We start from the raw sequence: 15,138 nt of genomic DNA on the forward strand, positions 1-15,138 counted from the left end.
AGGACTAGAACCCGGTGTGCCGGTGCCGCAAGGCGGAGGATTAGCCTGTTAAGCCACAGCACCGGCCTCTGGGATCTCTTTAACAATCTCACAGTTAGCCTGGGGCTTGGGGCTTTGGGGAAGGCGGGCTGCAGAGATCACAGCCCGTGGTGGTCTTGCCACAGCAGGTGCACCTGTCTCAGCGTGCTTTGCCTGCAGGCGTCGCCTCGCTGGAGTGCACGAAAGCCCCGAGGTTGGCGAGGTTGGCGCGCTCCGTCCCATTGTCCAGATGAGAAGGCCGAGGCTGGGTTTCACCGTTGAGGCGGCCTCTGCTCCAGGTGCCTCATTGTTTGATGTCTGGCGTCTTCTCAGTTCTTTGTCATCGTAGGCACCACTGCTGTGCCAGCCCTTTCGTTTCTCCCCGGTCCCAGCCCTGGGTCACGAGGCTGGGCCCCTCGCTTGGGCCCCTGTTTCCTTCCTCTCCCAGAAGGAGTTTTGTCAGTTTTATTTGTTTGCTTTGTGACTCAATCACACGCTTTTTGGGCCTCCTCTGGCTCCCCCAGAGACCTGGCACCACGAAGCCTCTGGCTGTTTGCAAAGCTGAAACCCTCCAAGCAGGTAGTTGGCGTCGTTGATGTTATTGACAAGAACATGGCGCGGGCAGTGGACGGTGGCTGTGCCTCGGGGGAGTGAGCCACGGCTTCCCATGGTGACTGTCGTGCCAGGGACGGCAGCTCCCGGCATTTGCCAAATGCAGACCGGTCCTGTCCTGTGGTTCCACACTCGCGCCTCCGGTTCCTGTGCCCCCAGGCTCCTGCTGCCCGCTGCTGGTCATGTGACAGATGTCCCAAGGACGCTTCCCAAACTGACCCTGTGGCCACACTGCCAGGCCCCTGTGGACGGAGGGTAGCAGTGTGCATTCGGGGCTGCTGGCATCAGAGAGGGCCCTGGAGGGCGTGTGGCCGGCAGCACCGGTGTCTGGCAGCAGGGTTGTTGAGACCGGGACAGTTGCCACATGGCGTGTCCCTGGAGGGTGGTCTGCACTGGCCGCTGACTGGCAGCCCTAGGATAGACTGGCCACCTGGCCACCTCTTGTACCCTGCTCCGAGGGCTCGGCCCCGCCCTGGCCTGTGCCTGGGATGAGAGAACACTCGTGTAGGGAGGGGGGAGGGGCCGCGTAGCCCACGCCGGCCACTGCCGGGCTCCTCCAGGCCGGGAAGGGAAGTGCGGCTCCAGTGTGGGCTACTTTCTGGCCTGTTCGGGGTAGCGTTCCTCAGGACCCGTCCTCCTCTCTCTCCCTGCTCGGGGTCCTCCGTGTGGGCTCCGTGCGCTGCTCTGATGTTCTCGGGCAGCTCAGATCCTGGGGGCTGCAAGGAGGAGGCAGAGGCCCCTCCGAGCGTGGCGCAGGTGGGCCATGCACTAATGAGCTGAGCCTCGCGTGTGTCTGTGTGTGTGGGTGTCTGTATGCGTGTATGTGTGTGTCTGTGTGTGCGCGTGTCTGTGTGTGTGTGTCTGCATGTCTGTGTGTATGGGTGTCTGTGTGTGTGCCTGTCTCTGTGTGTGTGTACAGGGGGCTGGGCAGGGGTCCAGTGTGTGACCACTCAGTCATTGAAAGTGGGAGTGGCCGGGAGACAGACGCGGTCTCCCGTTCTCCAAGTGCTGCGGGAGAGGTGACCCCCCAGTGCAGTCTGGGGGTGCCCACGGGTCCCTCGACCAAGGTGCTCAGAGGTGGGCAGAGCTCAGCACCCCCTGCCTCCAGGGAGCCCCTGGCAACTGGGGGGGGCGGGGCCGTTGGCCGCCAGCCCCACCCTTGTGACACCACTGCTCTCCTGCCTTTTTGCAGATTCCAGACGCTGGAGGAACCCAGCAGTAAGTACCCGCCCTTGCTCCCCTCCAGCTTCCCCCCCTAACCTGACTCCTGCAGTTTGGAGAGCGGCCAGGGAGGGGGTGCAAGGACCAGGGTGCACGTCCCTCCCGGGGAAGGGGAGCCCCGCCCCCACAGCAGCCCGCAGCTCCAGGCTCAGCCCTAGGGGTTTTCCTGGAGGAGGGAGGGTGGTGGGTGTGGCCAGGAGGGAGCCCCGCCTGTTTCCCCTTTTCTCCTTTACTCGGGTGTCAGTCTTGTCCTCGAAGCCAGGTGCCTGATCAGTAGCACAGATTTTTTAAAAAATTATCCACGGTGCACCGAGCCTCTGCTACGCGTGCACAGAGGCTGGGGCTGCCGTCCTGTCGTAGGAAGGAGAAGCAGGACCCGGACCGGCCAGGTGGTTCTGCAGCGGGTGGTGCCAGGAGGACGCGAGCCCTGCTTTGTGGGACTCCAAAGCCTGCATTCCCGCCTGCTCCCCTGCGCTGCTTGCCGCGTGCCCGGTGCCTGGCGCCGGGCTGGGGACTTTGCAGCTGGGCGTCCCTGACAGGGGCCCCTGCATTGGGTCCTCGTGAGTCCTTCCCTGCCCCTGGCCCAGCCTCCCAGGGGAGGAGCCGAGGGAGGAGCCGGCCATTTGCTGCTGGCTGAGGCTCAGGTGTATCTGGTTCACATTTTTTTTTCCATGTATCAGTTTTTCCGTTACTTTGTTTGAATGCAAGCCTTCCTACATTAAGAAAGGTCTCTTCCCTTCACGCTCAGCGTGGCACACAGAACCACAGGGCTCTTTCTGTTTCCAGTCGGGGAGGGTCTCCCGCACCTGGGCTTGTGTTTAGCCAGTTGCTGTTGTGATACTGAGAGTCCCCGGGCGAGGCACTCGAGGAGGGGTAAGATGTTCCGTGTGGGCCGCCAGCGACGGTGACAGTTGAGTGACTCGCTGAGACCTGCGACCTTTTGGCCGCTATGAGAGAGGCTGTCTGAATCACTCCCAGTTGTTCATCTTGGAAGGCAGATGGTGCCCTCCTGGGTACTCGCTGGCACTTTCCCACGGCGTAGCTGCCTGGAGCGCTTCCGGGTAACAGTGAGAGGTGACCGGCCCAGGTGGTCGGCCCGGGCAGTGCGGGAGTCCGGTGCTTCCGGGAACGGACACAGACTTCGGTGCTTGGGAGTGAGGATTAGCGAGCGAGAGCCCAGAGTTCAAATCCCGGCCCAGACACTTACTACCTATGGGAGCCTGGGCAAGTTACCCCTCTGTGCCTGTTTCCTGATCTGTGCAGTGGGAGGGTGCTGCTGGTACCACGTGGGGCGGGGGGGTTGTGAGCGTTCCACGTGTCGAGGACTTAGGATGGGCCCTGTGTGCCTGCTGAGGCTGGCTGAGCTGCTGGTCATTATTACCCTTATTATTTATTTTTTAAAAAGATTTATTTATGTGAAAGGCAGAGTGACAGAGAGAGGGAGAGAGACAGAGCGATCTTCCATCCACTGGTTCACTCCCCAAAATAGTCTCAATGGCTGGGGCTGATCCAGGCCAGAGTCAGGAGCCAGGAGCTTCCTCCAGGTCTCCCACATGGGTGCAGGGGCCCAAGTACCTGGGCCGTCCGCTGCTGCTTTCCCAGGTGCATTAGCAGGGGGCTGGATCAGAAACGGAGCAGCCAGGACTGGAACCAGCACACTGAAGTGAGAGTGTCACCGGCTGTGGCTAACCACAGTGCCACAGTACCACTGTGCCAGCCCCTACTTTGTGATTCAGTCCAAATTCAAGCAGAGCTGGGCCTGCCCGGGGGAAAGGGGCTCCCCGGTCCCGAGGCTGGGGGGGGTTGGGGCGCCCACCTCAACGCCTGTCCCACTCCTGCAGTCGAGCAACATGGCGGTGGCGGAGCTGGGCCCAGAGCCGGCCGTGGAGACCTGCCCCATCGTGGGCTCCGCCCTCGTGGAGGACCTCCCGCTGCTGGACGCCAGCCCGGCCGGGGGCCCCTCGCCCTCATGGGAGCTGCCTGAGCCCCGAGTGTCCACGGAGCACACCAATAACAAGATCGGTGAGTCCTAGGGTGGCCGTGGGCAAGGGGGCAGAGGAGAGATGGGCTGGACCCGCAGCGGGACCCGAGCTCCTGGGCTGCACCTGGATTCAGGTTTTGGTGAACGAGGAGTAGCAGCGAGTTTACCCCTAGGGCACACAAGGAGTGCCGAGGGTGCACCTGCTGGCGCTCAGGTGAGAAGTGCCCCCAGTCCCCAGGTCCGAGCACCCAGGAGTGCAGGAGGGACACAGACATGGCAGCAGACCCACACCTGCCTGGTGCATCACAGGCGCCTGGTAGCCATCATCTCTTCCTCTCCAAGGGCCACACCCCCTTTCTGGGGAGGGAGGGGGGTCTTCTCCCCGGTTCACAGTCGGGAAACCAGCTCTGAGGGCTGGGAGGATTCTCCTGGTCATGTGGCTACAGAGTGGCACAGCTGGGACCCGAGCCTGCATCTGCTGGGTCTGCAGCCCCTGGCTTTTCCCCCCGGCCCAGAGGGGGCTTTGGTGCCCAGCGCCTCCCAGCTGCGGCCACCCAGCGGCTTGGGCGAACACCCTGCCAGCCTCCCAGGGCCTCCCTGCCTCCTCTCTTCTTCTTCTGGTACAAGCGGATGCTTTCTCCCAAGTGTACCTGCATGGTCCATGTCACGCCCTAGTGTACCTGCACGGTCTGTGTCACACCCTAGTGTTCCTGCATGGTCTGTGTCATGCCTTAGTGTTCCTGCATAGTCCGTGTCACGCCCTAGTGTACCTACACGGTCTGTGTCACACCCTAGTGTACCTACACGGTCTGTGTCACGCCCTAGTGTACCTACACAGTCCGCGTCACGCCCTAGTGTACCTACACAGTCCGCGTCACGCCCTAGTGTTCCTGCATGGTCTGTGTCATGCCTTAGTGTTCCTGCATAGTCTGTGTCACACCCTAGTGTTCCTGCATGGTCTGTGTCATGCCTTAGTGTTCCTGCATAGTCTGTGTCACACCCTAGTGTACCTACACAGTCCGCGTCACGCCCTAGTGTACCTACACGGTCCGTGTCACACCCTAGTGTTCCTGCACGGTCCGTGTCATGCCCTAGTGACCCTGCACGGTCTGTGTCACACCCTAGTGTACCTGCACGGTCTGTGTCATGCCCTAGTGTTCCTGCACAGTCCGTGTCATGCCCTAGTGTACCTACACAATCCGTGTCATGTCTTGTACCTACACAGTCTGTGTCATGCCCTAGTGTACCTACACGGTCTGTGTCATGCCCTAGTGTTCTTGCACAGTCTGTGTCACGCCCTAGTGTACCTGCATGGTCTGTGTCACACCCTAGTGTTCCTGCACAGTCCGTGTCACGCCCTAGTGTACCTACACAATCCGTGTCACACCCTAGTGTTCCTGCATGGTCCGTGTCATGCCCTAGTGTATCTACATGGTCTGTGTCACACCCTAGTGTTCCTGCACAGTCCGTGTCATGCCCTAGTGTACCTACACAATCCGTGTCATGTCTTGTACCTACACGGTCTGTGTCACGCCCTAGTGTACCTGCATGGTCTGTGTCATGCCCTAGTGTACCTACACGGTCTGTGTCACGCCCTAGTGTTCCTGCAGTCTGTGTCATGCCCTAGTGACCCTGCACAGTCTGTGTCATGCCCCAACTCAGAGCCCTCCAGCAGGCCCCAGCTCCCTGCTCGGTGAGGTCCAGGAGTCTTAGTCACATGTCCGTGGCTGCCCACAAGCTGACTCGCAAGCCTCACTGGGGATGGCAGTGCTGATGGCGATGCCTGCAGGTCCTCTGGGCCCCAGGTCACGGGGACCCCTGGTCCTCCTGATCACCCCCAGAAGAGCGCCCCCAAGAGGACCAAGTGCAGACCTGGGCATGGGGCCCCTTCTTGGCCTCCTTCACCCCTGGAGGACACAGCTCCCCTGGATCTGGGAGCTCTGGTAGGGCAGGAAGCTCCCAGAGGGTAGGCAGCCCCGTGGCCGAGGCAGAGCCAGAAGGGGCAGGACTGCTGGAGGTGACGAGGCCGGAGGCCCCTGGCTTTGGCTGCTCCTGCCCTGTCGCACCCCTGCTTGGCGCCCCTGCCCGCTGCGCTGCCCCTCAGCTCCCCTCTTCTGCTGGTTTGTCCTCTGGGCCCTGTCCACCTCCTGCCCCCCCACCCCGCCTCTGGGTGCCATGTCTCACCCAGCCCCTCTGGTGGAGACCTGGAGCCAGGGGCCCTCAGGTCCCGATGGAGGCCGTGGGCTGGGGCCCGAGACGCTGCTCTCTGTTTTGGGGTGCAGAGGGTATCTGGCCTGTGCTTGCCCCCTGCCCCGGCCTGCCCTCCAGTTCTCACTGCTATTCTGAACACTTCTCTCTTTCCTGGGGATGCTGCAAGCCGAAGAAGGGCCAGCGTTGTGCAACAGGGAAAGGGGTGGGGTCCCCGAATCTGAGGATGTGACCAGAGCACCCCAAAATGGAGGGGTCCCTGAGCTCCTGGCCTGCCGTTCCCTGGCTCTCCCCCTGGTGGCAGCTGGGCGCTGGGGGCCAGAGGCGGCTGACCTGGCTGAGGTCAGGCATCCCCACTGCCCAGCTCCTGGACGCTTAACTCCCCTGAGTCCCTGTGACCCCTCGAAGAAAAGGCCGCCCTGGAAGCCTCCATGTTGGCTGTGGTGGAGACCACAAGGAACTGCACCTCTGATGGGTGGGGGGAGACCCACCGGCACCCACTGTGCACGGCAGGCCCTGGGGGAGATGGGCTTCAGCCAAAAGCCCTGAGATGCGCGCCCAAAGTGAGGCTGTGTGCCCCCTGCTGGGGTGGCCTGGACTGAGCCGCCTCCCAGGACCGGAAGCCGGGACGGCGCGGCCACTCCAGCTGTCCACTGGAGCAGAAGGGGCAGCCGGATGGCGTGGGAGTCTCTTGGGGTTTCTCCTGACTGCCTGGAACCTTGGCCAGGTCAGGGGACCTCTCTGGTCTCACCATCCAGTGGGGACAATGGTGGCCTCCTGGCCTTGCAGGAGCATGGAGGCTTGGGGCAGGGCGGGAAGGGCCTGGCGCACCTCTCACTTTCCCTGTTGCCTTCTCCAGAGCCATGTTCTCCTTCTTCCTAGCCCCCAACCCTGGGAGTGCGAGGAACACCTCAGGCATCCTCCTTGGGTACCAAGTGGGTCAGGTGTTACCTCCTTGGCACACAGGGCCCTGGGAGGATGGTGTGGCTCACTGCACTAGAGAGGCTGTGCTGTCTGCCTGAAGTCACACAGCGAGAACGGCCAGAGTGAGGCCCGGCCCCTTCTCTGCCTCTTTGCTCTCCTCCCGAGGGTGCTGGTCTCCCCATCTCGCCCGTCTCTTTGCCTTGCAGAGAAAATCTATATCATGAAGGCCGACACGGTGATCGTGGGGACCGTGAAGGCTGAGGTGCCCGAGGGCTGGGGCGTGGCAGGGCCCGCAGAGCCCCAGTCGGAGGAGCTGGAGGTGGACCACGCCCCCCACTACCCGGAGCAGGAGACAGAGCCTCCTCTGGGCAGCTGTGGAGACGTCACGTTCTCAGTGGAGGAGGAAGGGAAGGAGGACCCCCTGCCCACCAGCGCCTCTGGAAAGTGAGGCCCACCCTGGGCGGGGCCTGGGAGGGCAGCTGGATGTCCCCGGGAGGCCAGGGAGGCACTGGCGACACCGAGCTGGGGTCTGGAGTCCCTGTGGCCTGATCGGAGGTTCTAGCATCTTGTGGATCCGTGCGGGAGGGGTGCTGGTGCTGGTGGTCTCTGCTCCCGTCTCCCACTTGGTGACTACAACCAGAGCCTAGGGTGCTAGGGCCTGGACAGAAGACCCTCGCAGGGGGCTGGCTCCCAGTGGTGTTTGTTGGGCCACAGCTCGATGGCCGAGACAGGGCTCCTGCTTTCTCTGCTGCTGGGGGCACCGATTCCAGAGCCTTGGCATCAGACACTCGCCACGAGGGTCAGCGCCCACCGAGGGAGAGTCGGGGAGGCTGGCTCACTCCCTGCCTCCACACCCTCCTCTCCTGTGGCCTTGCTGCCTTGCCACCAGCCCCTCGTCCCTGCAAACGTGGACCCCGCAGGCACAGAGCCAGTGCCCCTGGTTCCTCCCGAGTCAAAGGGAAGTTGCAGCATGGGGCAACGTTGCTGGCACCATCTGGGCTCAGCCTGGTCCCCAGCCCTGCTCCTGCCCACTCTGTCTGTTCCTTGCTCCATGGTGGGCCCGGATCAGCTCGCTGGTCCCTGAATGTCCCCAGCCACCCCCGCAGCCACCCCTGCAGCAGGAAGCATCTTGGATCCAGATGTCTGCGGCCCCTCAGCAGCTGCAGGGCCCCACCCCTGAGCCCCCGCCCGCTGGCCATGCTCACAAGGGGCGGCCTCGTTTGCCAGGGACTTCCTCCTGCCACCGAGATGGGGAACTTCAGGCCCTTCCTGGGGTCCCTGGCTGCTCGGTGGGTACCATCTGCCCTGCCCCGGAAATGGAGAAGCATCTCCCACCATCTGCTACGCTTGAAACCCACTGCACCGGTCCCGCCGTCTGCCGCCACTGCTGGGTGCCCTCGGGTGCACTGTTGGCCAGCACCCTCCTCCCAGCCGTTCGTCCTGCTTCCTTGTGCACGTCGGGACCTTGCGCGCGCTGGCTCGGCCTGGACTCCAGGACTTGTCCATTTCACGCTAAGGAGCAAGGCTGCCCTTGGCTTCCAGGCTGCAGCCCGCTCCCTGTCAAGTACAGACAGGAGACCCACAACCAGATCTGCAGCCTCGGGGGCGGGGCGTCCGCGCAGCCTGGGTTCTCCTGGACTTGCCCACGGGCCAGGCCCGGGAAAGCCGCCGTGACTCACCTCTGCTTGCTCTCTGCAGGAAGTTGGAGTTGGGCCAGGCATCACGAGGGCAGTTTCTGAACTCGCTCTGATGTTTTGGGGAAAGTTGGAGAGGCCGGGCGGGGCGTGGCCAGAGGTGGTGGTACTGGGACCTGGACACTGGCCAGTGTGGGGGGGCACTGTCCGCCCTGTGGGGGTGGAGTGGATGAGATCTGTGCCCCCCAGCTGGGGCCATGAGGAATACGGGGTCTCCATGCACCTGCCAAGCAGGGCTTCTCGGCAGAAGGACCCTGACCCACGTTTGGGAGAAATGACGCACTCCCTCACCTGGTGGCTCTGCACACGACTTCTCAGAAGTCCCGACAGCCCATAATAATGAAAAATGGCGAAGCTGAGGCAGGGGTTCCCTCAGCACGCAGACACCAAGACCACTGGCCCCGATGGACTGCCACTTCTGGGCCAGGAGCCTGCCACCTGCCGAGGCCCCGCCCCCTCGCCCACCCACCCAGGCTTCTGTGCCCTGGCCCAGGGCCACCCTCGGAGGATGCTCTCAGTAAAGCCCTCTTGCCAGAGGCTCCTTTGGGTGTTTGTGCAAAGGTCCCGGGGCACTCCAGAGCCTTCTACCCTGCGGGCTCGGCTGAGCAGCTCTGCAGCTTTGCAGGGTGAACTCCTGGAGCTGTGGAAGGAAGGGGAGGACTGAGGGTCTGCGTGAGCCTTGTGGGCTGTGCCTGAGCAGGAAGTGCCCGCCCGCCACCGTGGGCCCGGCTCAGGGGCCGGTGCCCACCGCAGGCTGCCGGCTGAGAGCCTGCTATTACGGGCTGTGTGTGGGGAGGATGAGACCAGGGGCTGTGGACGGACCCCTCTGCACCCAACTCGGGGTGTCCCCCTCAGTCCATCTGTGAAGCAGCCCCTGCCTGCCGCGTGGTCAGTGCGGGAGCCAGGGTGCACGTCCCTGGGGAGACCGGGCTCTGGACCTCTGCTGTGGGGACGTCCCGGTGGGCACACGCTCAGGCTCCCACCACTCAGCGTAGCGGTGTCCAAGGTTCCCTTCTACGCCCTTCTGGGAGAGGTGTGCTAAGGGGGAGACAGCAGGTGCACAGGTCCCCAGGGGGTTGGCAGGCTCTAGGCTTCTGAGGGGCGCCGAGGCCGGATGCCAGTCCCTAGTTTGGGACGAGAACCGACTCCCCAGGGTGGCTCTCTCTGTCTCCGCCCCTCCCCTGCCCACCGTGGAGTCCTGCAGACCCGGGCCCAGGACCTGGGCCCCTCTGTCCCGTGGTCGCCAGCACTGACTTGTGGAGCTGAGCTGGAAGGAAACTGCAGGGACAGAAGGTCGCGCGGCAGCCGCAGTCCCCTGGGGCCCCTCCCTCTCCATCCTCTCCTTGACTGTAGCCGTGGTGGGTGGGGGTGAGGGTTCCAGAGGCACACGCCTGTGAGTGCGGTGGCACAGGACGCCTGGTGAGAACCGCCAAGGGGGAAGGGCGGCCCCCTGGGCCTGAGAAGAAGCTCACTGAGCACCTTTGGGGCCCTGCCCCCTCCCCAGACCGGGCACACGCCCTGAGACCCTCACCCAGGCTGACCAGCAGCGGGATCTGCTTGCCGCCTCCCGTAGCCCTGACACCGATGGGAGTGGCTGCAGATAGAGATGGCGCTTCGGAGGCAGACCCAGGTTCACCTGCTGGGTGATGGCGGCTCCAGTCTGATCTCTCGAGGGAGCGCCTTGGTCCACTCCCTGTGGCTGTTACACAGCACCCACCACTGCGTGAGTCACAAAGATAAGAGGGGTCTCTGGCTGGGGGTCCTGATGGCCAGGAGGCCCGAAAGCGGGCAGGGGGAGGGGCAGGGCGGAAGAGGCCGCACATGAGCCAGGGCCTCGCTTTGCGACACCCAGTCTAGACCCAAGGCAGCGGGAGTGTACCCAGTTCCCCAAGAGTGGCAGGAGGGACCCACACATCTCACAACCGCCCTGCCCCGCTCTGCGGCCACAGCGGCAGGCAGACGCCAACATGGCTTCGGAGGGGCCGGGTGCACATGGACACCGTGGCGCTCAGTTTCCTCATCCGTGCGGTGTGGGCGTCCAGAGTCTCCCTGGCAGTCTCCCCAAGGAGCCCCTGGCCTGTGGCTCCTGTGCACTGAGCGGCCGCCCTTGCCCTCGGGCCAGCCTGGCAGCCACTTGCCAAGCGTGAGCCCTTCCCACACCCACAGAGCTCAGCCGCCCAGGCTTGCAAGCTGTGGTGCCTGGTTCAGTTCCCAAACCAGGTCTTTCCAGTTCCACGGGGACATTCACTGTGAAAAAAGCCCGGCCAGGGCCCTGGGACCAGGTCTGGAGGGGACCTGGAGGGGTCAGTTCCAGCCAGGGCACGGGGGTAGGCTTCTCGGAGGAGGTGCCCTTTGGGCTCTACCTGAGTGATGGGCCCAGCCAGCGAGCCCCGGGAGGTGTGGTATTGCAAGGCGGAGGTGGGACTTGGCCTTGAGATTCAGAGAGCAGACGGCCTGGAAGCAGAGTGAGGGGGCGGGGAGGGGCGGCGGCGCAGGGGTGAGTGGGGCCCTTGGGTTCTGTGGTCCAGCCCTGGGCCATGTTTGTTTTCCTCCCACTGGGACAGCACACATCCTGCTATTATGTCCACAGATGCCGAGAAAGGTGGTGATCAATGGGCTCGGAGGGAGGCTGTGAGCCTTGGCTGGATGTGTTTCTCAGGCCCCCGAGTTAAGGAAACGCTGCTGGCCACGGGCTGGTCACGCCTGTGATGGCGCCAACAGGGGTGGGGGTGAGCAGTGCTCGGCGCCCCCTGGCACCAGATAGTCTTCCAGCAAAAACCGAAGGAGCCGTGTTCCCAGGCACAAGCGTCACAGCGGCCCGCATGGCCTGCACCCTTCCTGGCCCTTCCTTGGGGAGGCCTCCCCACCATTTCCTGGCCGTGGCGCGGGAGCTGTGGTCAGGGGTAGACGGGCGGCCAAGTTCAATCCCCAGCTCAGTGAAGCTCCAGCTGCCCGGCCTCAAGCAAAGCCGAGAGGCGCCCTCACCTTGAACTTCCTCCCTGTAGAATGGACGTAACGGTTGCCTTGCCAGGTGGCCTGGTGGGGGTGTGTGGGACGTGCTCGGCCCAGCGCTGGACCCGGGCTGCACATTGAGCTAATGAGTCAGCAGCTGAAGACTTTGCCCGAGCCCTTCCCCGACCCTTCGTGCCTCCGAGCTTTGCGACGACAGCCCTGGAAGCTGCGAGGTCGAGGAGACCTCCTGCAAACCGAGGTTCAGAGATGTAAAGCAACTGGCCCCCGTCACACAGCAGGGAAGCGCCAGCGCTGGGGTTCCCCGCCCCGACTCCAGGATCACCGTGCACGGCGGGGCCCCTGTGGTCAGGCTGTGTCCATCGCGGTCACTGCCTGGCCATGTGCCTCCCAGACAAGCTTCCTGTCACCGGCAGTCACCGCAGCTGGGCGGGGGGAGGGGGTTGATCTCAGTCCTTTTTATGGGGAGGCGGGGACCGTCACGAGAGCCCACCTGACCAGGTGGTCAGCCGGCCAGGTGTGGCTTTCCAATTCCAGAAAGGACGCAGGGTGAAGCCAACCAGAGCCTGCCCCTTGAGGCAGCCGTTCCTGAAGGCGTGTGTGGCTCTGAGGGCCGGGGACACTCGGGGCTGGGGCGGCTCTCGCTCTCAGGAAACCCTGGAGTCTCCCTCTCTGGCCTGCCCAGGACACGGGTCAAGACCACGCCTGCCCATTTTACAGATGGGAGACTGAGCCTGTGGCGGTCAGCGGGTTTGCCTGGGGTCCCAGCTTGGTGCTGCCTGGGGGAGACCGGGCCAGTTGTGAGCTGGGGCTGAGGGCCCGGGAGTTCACGCTCCAGTCCCAGGGAGCAGTACGGAGGATGGGCTGGTTTTTGTTCTTCCTTAGGAACAAAACAAAACTGGTGTTAAAAGGAATTGAGAGAGGGCAGAGCGGGAAGAATCACTATGTTCCTACATTTGTGTATATGAAATGCATGAAGTTCGTATACCTTAAATAAAAGGTTTCTAGGTTAAAAAAAAAAATTGAGATAGGAGCTGGTGTTGGGACGCCAGCATCCCATGTGAGTGCAGGTTCGAGTCCCGGCTGGTCCAGCTTGCTGCTAATGCACGCAGGGAGGCAGCAGAAGACGGCCCATGCCTGGGCCCCTGAACCCACGTGGGAGACCCAGATGAAGCTCCTGGCTTCAGCCTGGCCCAGCCCTGGCCGTTGCGGCCATTTGCGGAATGAACCAGCACATGGAAGAGCTCCGTCTCTCCCTCTCTCTGTAACGCTGCCTTTCAAATAAGTAAATATATATTTTTAAAAAGAAATTGAGATAAGGGGGTGGTGAGGCAGCTCCGCCGGCGTGGCCGTGGCCCGCAGCCAGAGCAGAGGACATCACAGGGGCTCCCGGGCTGACGACCTGCGCGGTCACAGAGGGCTCCATGCTGTCACCATCTTGAAAAATATTAATTTCGAACAAGTGGCCCCATGCTTTCATTATTTCTGCCGGGTGCTGGTGGGGCCGGGAGCTGGTTCATCAGGCGCCAGCTCGCAGCCTCGCCGTGGCCATCAGGATGAGCTAGCAAACCCCTCGGCTGCTCTGCTCACCACCCCTAAATCCGCGGCTTAAAACCCCAAGGGGCGTCCATTTGGCCTTCCCATCTGCGGTTTGACCCCGGGCTGGACAGAGAGCAACCCGCGCCCACTGGCACAGCCGGGGCCATGCGTAGGGAACTGGAGCCTCCATTTCCACAGGGCTGGCTGGTGGGCCCTGGCTCTTGGCTTCCCTCCACGGCGTGGCTTGGGTTTCCTCGCAGCATGCCAGCCGCCGGGGTCCTGGAGCAAAGGACCCCAGAGGCTGGAAGTGGGAGTCTGCCAGGGACTTGAAATGTGGCCCCGGAACTCGGCTCCGCGTCACTTTGCCACCACGTCCTGTCGCTCAGGCAGACACAGCACCCAGACTCAAGGGGCCCGGATCCTTCGACAGAGCTTGGAGAGCCCCGGAACTTGGGGATCACGCCCCACATCAGACTGTGCCTGTTGCTTCTCTCCGGCGCCATCTCACTCCCCCGCCGTCTCACCACGCGCTTCCTAGAGTTGGCGCAAGGAAGCCATACCCCGACGGAATCCCAAGCTCACCCGGCCAGAACTTGAATCCAAGTCTGTCCACCTCCCAGGCGTGCACCAGATCTGCACCTGGGGCTGCCCCGTGCCCTCAGGGACCCCCGCTGGCTGTGGCTGGCGGAGTCACAAGCCAAGCCCACATCTGTCAGGTTGGAGAGCGTCTGAGGCTCCCGGAGGGGTGGGGGCAGCACCTGGCACCTTCCAGGGCAGGATGGGGGCCCCCGGGGGTGGCACAGAACCCGGTCAGGAAGTCGCAGAGACCTGTGGGCAGAAATGTGAGCAGAGGCGTTGGCAGGGGTGCTGTTTTTCACTGTGACTACGTTTCACTCAGGAAATGCCCCCCACCCTGCGCAGAAGACCCTCTGTGAGTGCTCCTGGGGTAGACCAGGGTCCCTGGGGTCAGGCTAGTTTGCCCTGAGGGCCCCTGTGTGCCCACCTGGGCTGGGATCTGACCAAGGAGATGGAGGGCTGTCCCTGCCACCCAGGAAGCCCACGTCAGCACAGGCACTTTTCCTGCTCTCAGTGCACGGAACTCCTCCCTGTTGTCGCCCCCAGCTACAGGTGGGGAAACTGAGGCACAGAAGGGTCAAGTCCCTTGTCCAAGGTCGCATGGCCGCTAAGCGGTGCGGCCAGAATTCAAACCCAGGCCACCTGGCCAGAGTCGGAGCCCCTCGCCTTGGCCACGCTGCTCTGTGGTGGCCCAGGCCCGGTGGCCACTGCGCTGAGACCCCAGCCCTGGGTCCCTGTCCTGGAGGACACCGAGCAGGCACCCCCGGGGCTCAGTTAACACGGAGGTGGTGGAGTGTGCTTCCTGCAGGCGGGAATTGAAATTCAATAAATCTATAGCAGGCTGATTTCTAGGTTGATAATTTTGCATGGCCTGCGAATGATGCTATATATAAACAACTGGCTCTTGGCAGAAAAGATCCACCCTCCTCCTCACACCCAGCCCACCACAGCTCCCCTTCCTGATCCCTCGGAGACCCAGCTGGTCGCTAACTTCAGCGGGCACCTCCTCACCATGAAGTCTCTGTGTCCAGCCTCGCCTTGCTCCTCTTCCTCCAGGATACCCCAGCCGGGACTGCTGTGTCCTTGGGGCTCCTGCAGCCTTGGCTTGTGGGGGAGATGCTGGAAGCCTCGCAAAGACGTCTCTGAAAAACCGAATTCAGATTCACTCATTCAGCTGCTCAAGCGACAGACTTGCAGGGAGCCGCTGCGTGTATCAGGCACTGCGGGCGGTGGTGGGGCAGACGGGGTTACTCTCAGGGAGTCAGAGCTTGCTGGGGAGGCAGCCGGGAGGGAGGTGCCAGGGGCTCAGGAGCCCAGAGGGTGACGCCCGCCCAGGTGCAGCGGCCCTGCCCCCTCACCCTTTAAGGATGCTCGTTCACTAATTTGTGAAATAAA

The 15,138-nt window shown here is 63.0% G+C and overlaps 1 protein-coding gene across 1 annotated transcript in view; it reads left to right on the top strand.

Moving 5' to 3' along the window:
- Positions 1–9,098, top strand: part of TNFRSF8 (TNF receptor superfamily member 8) — a 61,432-nt gene extending 52,334 nt beyond the window's left edge. Inside the window, exons 13-15 of the mRNA XM_062193856.1 lie at positions 1,823–1,848; positions 3,693–3,873; positions 7,171–9,098. Coding sequence (XP_062049840.1) covers positions 1,823–1,848; positions 3,693–3,873; positions 7,171–7,412 — 449 coding nt within the window. The 3' untranslated portion in view covers positions 7,413–9,098. The remainder of the gene's footprint in view (positions 1–1,822; positions 1,849–3,692; positions 3,874–7,170) is intronic.
- The last annotated feature ends 6,040 nt before the right edge of the window (positions 9,099–15,138 follow it).

This window comes from Lepus europaeus, chromosome 5 (assembly GCF_033115175.1).
Source record: "Lepus europaeus isolate LE1 chromosome 5, mLepTim1.pri, whole genome shotgun sequence".
In the NCBI taxonomy this organism is placed as follows: Eukaryota; Metazoa; Chordata; class Mammalia; order Lagomorpha; family Leporidae; genus Lepus; species Lepus europaeus.